This window comes from Pyrgilauda ruficollis, unplaced genomic scaffold (genome assembly GCF_017590135.1).
Source record: "Pyrgilauda ruficollis isolate IOZ18807 unplaced genomic scaffold, ASM1759013v1 scaffold31, whole genome shotgun sequence".
Lineage (NCBI taxonomy): Eukaryota > Metazoa > Chordata > Aves > Passeriformes > Passeridae > Pyrgilauda > Pyrgilauda ruficollis.
The window spans coordinates 2,560,841-2,563,925 of NW_024524489.1; the positions used below are offsets into that span (position 1 = coordinate 2,560,841).

At 53.2% G+C, this 3,085-nt stretch overlaps 1 protein-coding gene across 2 annotated transcripts in view; it reads left to right on the top strand.

Moving 5' to 3' along the window:
• Nucleotides 1–2,617, top strand: part of BCL11A (BAF chromatin remodeling complex subunit BCL11A) — a 70,162-nt gene extending 67,545 nt beyond the window's left edge. For both annotated transcript variants that reach the window (XM_041474134.1, XM_041474135.1), the window contains exon 4: nucleotides 2,372–2,617. In XM_041474134.1, the coding sequence (XP_041330068.1) occupies nucleotides 2,372–2,473 (102 nt within the window). In that variant the 3' untranslated portion in view covers nucleotides 2,474–2,617. The remainder of the gene's footprint in view (nucleotides 1–2,371) is intronic.
• Nucleotides 2,618–3,085: the final 468 nt, after the last annotated feature.

Below are 3,085 nucleotides of genomic sequence, written 5' to 3' on the forward strand. Positions count from 1 at the left end.
GGATGTGCTTTGCAGCTGCCGTGATGACGCATCTTTTGATCCTGTGCCACGAAATACCTGAGCAGAGCCCGGTCCCTCCCTCCCTGTCCCCATTTTTATTGCTGGTTGTTGTGAGACCGTGGTGGAGGTGTTTCCTGGAGGACTGGGGTTAGCTGTGCCCGGGGTCGAGCGTAGCCTGGGTGTCTTCTAGAGCGGGCGCTGTACCCTGGGTCCATCCTGTGATGGTCGGCATCCCACTCCCTTTCCTTGTGCTGTGTTTTACTTACAAAACAATCGCATATAAAAGTACATAGGCAGGCATCTGCAGGTATCCATACACAGGCATCACTAGGTAGACCTGTGCTGCTACAAGATTAACCAGTGGAAAGCAAACTATTGACTTGGTTATCGGGCGCGCGATTCCCAGTTTTCCCAAAGCTGAATTTTCCAGGTTTCCCAGAGAGGAGCGAGCCCGGCGGGTGCGGTGGTTTGGAGGAAGGAGCAGCGGGAGCAGCGGCTCCCGCTGCAGGAGGAGTTGTGTGAGCAGCGGCTGGCGAGGGCGTAGCTTGATGTCCTTGTCACCCCCACCCCAAAGCAGGTGCTGATGGCTGTGGGGTTTTTCTGCCAGGGCAGTGAGTTAGTGGTGTGACAAACCCGCTGAAGTTTCTTGGCTTGGGGCGTGGATGTCCCAGGCCCCACCGTGAGCTCTGGAGCTGCTTTGGCATCCCGTGCACGCGTGACCTGTGCTCCCTAGAAACGTTCCTGTGCAAAAAGATGTCTCTAGGAATGAGTGATATTTGGGTATTGTTAAAATCTCAATCCTGTGCAAAAAGATGTCTCTAGGAATGAGTGATATTTGGGTAACAGAGTCTATTGTTAAAATCTGTCAACTTTTGAGGGGGAACGTGGGTTTATGGCATAGACCCTTTAGTGTCTAATCTCCTGCAAACAGAATGATTATTGTAATGAAGGCGCTGAAACAGTATCCAGAATTTAGGCTACAGATGTTTCATATTATTATGTTTCGGAGGGCTGAGATAATACAGGAATAAGAGATACCGTGTCTTTGCTTGACATTCAGGAGGCTGTGGCGTATCTGATGAGATACAGTTTTGGGGTTTATCTTAGTGCGGAATTTGTACCCAACAGGAAAATGACACCAGCTGCTCTCTTAGATCCCTCCTTCTCTTTTTTCCTCCAATAAAGGTTGAAACCCTCTTCTGGCGGATGCATGGACAAATTGTAGTATTGACTAGGAGAGAGTGATACTGCCCGGAGGGCTCTTTGCCAGAGCTGCTGAAGAGATGCTGCTCCTCGAGCCCAGATGCTCGGCTGCTGGTTCCCAACGAGCCACAGGGATGCAGGAAGTTCAGGAGGCGTGGGGGAACCCCAAGGTTTTGTGCCCCTCAGCAGGACTTAAGCTTTGCAGTGGTGGTGTGCTAGTGGCCAGGATGGCTGTGCTGCTCTTGGCTGCCTTGGAAGTCCCAGCCAGCTTTAACATTAGCCTGGAAACTGTTGGGCTCAGGCAGGAGCAGCAACCAGCCCTCCCTGGAGGGAAACCAGGCACGGCACTCTTGACTTCAAAGGAGACACTCCAGCTAACACCCACTGAAGATCTGGCCTAGGAAGGAGCTGGTTACTAAGTCCTGATGGCAGCTCACATGTAGTAGCCCTTTAACCACTCTTTTAAGTATTAAGGAAGTAAATTCCATGGAAACCAGCTCCCCATTGGGCTGCCAAGGTGGATTTTGAGGAGTGTGTTGATGATGTGCCGGCCTTGCCACCGGTGTAGCCCTTAGCCTGTTGTGTGGGTAGCGCGGTGCTGGGGGATCAGGCCTGGAGCAGGGGCTGGGAGCTGGGAATGGTTGCTCTCCAGTGCCCCATCCCATGCTGCTGCAGTCCATGGCTTTGCTGGGCGTGGGCTGGGGCTGTGCAGCTCGAGCTTTGCTGCTGCGGCGAGCGCGTCCGTGGCGCGCGACATCCGCCGTGCTGGGAGCTGGGAAAAGCCCTGGGTGAACCACCCGCCGTGTGCCGTGTTAACTGTTCCAATGGCTTTCAGCAGGGCCTTCAGCACCTGGGGGAAGCCCACGAGGGTTCGGGAAAGACTAGGAGGAGGTTTGCAAGACAGGCTGGCTTGGTCCCTGCCCAGTAAAGCCCAGAGGTTTTTCTTCCTAAATGATCCCTGTGGTTCCTGCGTGGTGCCGAGGATGCCGGATGCGGGAGCGTGGCCTGAGAGAGGAAGGGCTCCGTTCTGCCCAATCCCCTTGTGGCAGTTGGGTGTCCTGGTTGTTAGAGACAGAGAAGAGACAGAAAGAGAAGTAGGATAAGGGAATGACTCACACCGTGGGCCGTGTCACACCTGTTCTCTCCTCTGTCCCCATGCTCTCTGTAGGTTCGGCGTACCCCCCCAGCTGGCGCAGCGCCCAGGGAGCCCCGGATGTCTGGCAGTTTTCGGATGGAAGTTCAAGAGCACTTAAATTCTGAAAGGAGGTGAAGCTGGGGCGAGCGGCCGGCGGCGTCTCGGCGTCCGGAGGTGGCCTCTGTCCTGCTGGCTCGCCGCATCCCCGGGAGAGCCTGAGGAGTCACCCGCCGACAGCAGCGCTCCCCGGGCTCCTCCTGCCTGCAAGACTATCGTATTTATATTTTGTAATAGAGTACAACACTTCTTTGGGGTTGGTTTTTTCGGGTTTTTTGGGGTTCTTTTTTTTTTTTTTTTTTTGTTCATTGGTTTATTTTTTTTTCGTTTTCTAAAAACAAATGAAAAAACCCCACCCACCAAGGTCAAGGGCTTAATGATGGCTTCGACTGGCTCCTTTCCCCATGGAAAAGACTGTCTTGCTCTCGTGGACAACCCGGCCTGTTGGTTATCCCCGCAACGTGCCATTCCTCGGGAGGCACATCTGATGTGATGAATTAAAAATAAAGCAAAACACAGTGTAGGTCTGTGGGTGGGTGGGAAATTGCCATAATAAATGTTGGAGCTTTAGGTTTTGTTTGCTCTGTCTTTAATTTTTAATGCTAACAAGGGCCAGACGGCTGGTGTGACTTTGTGTTCCCGTACCGGCTGCAGACAAGCAAGTGCTGGGTTTTCACCGGGGATGGCGTT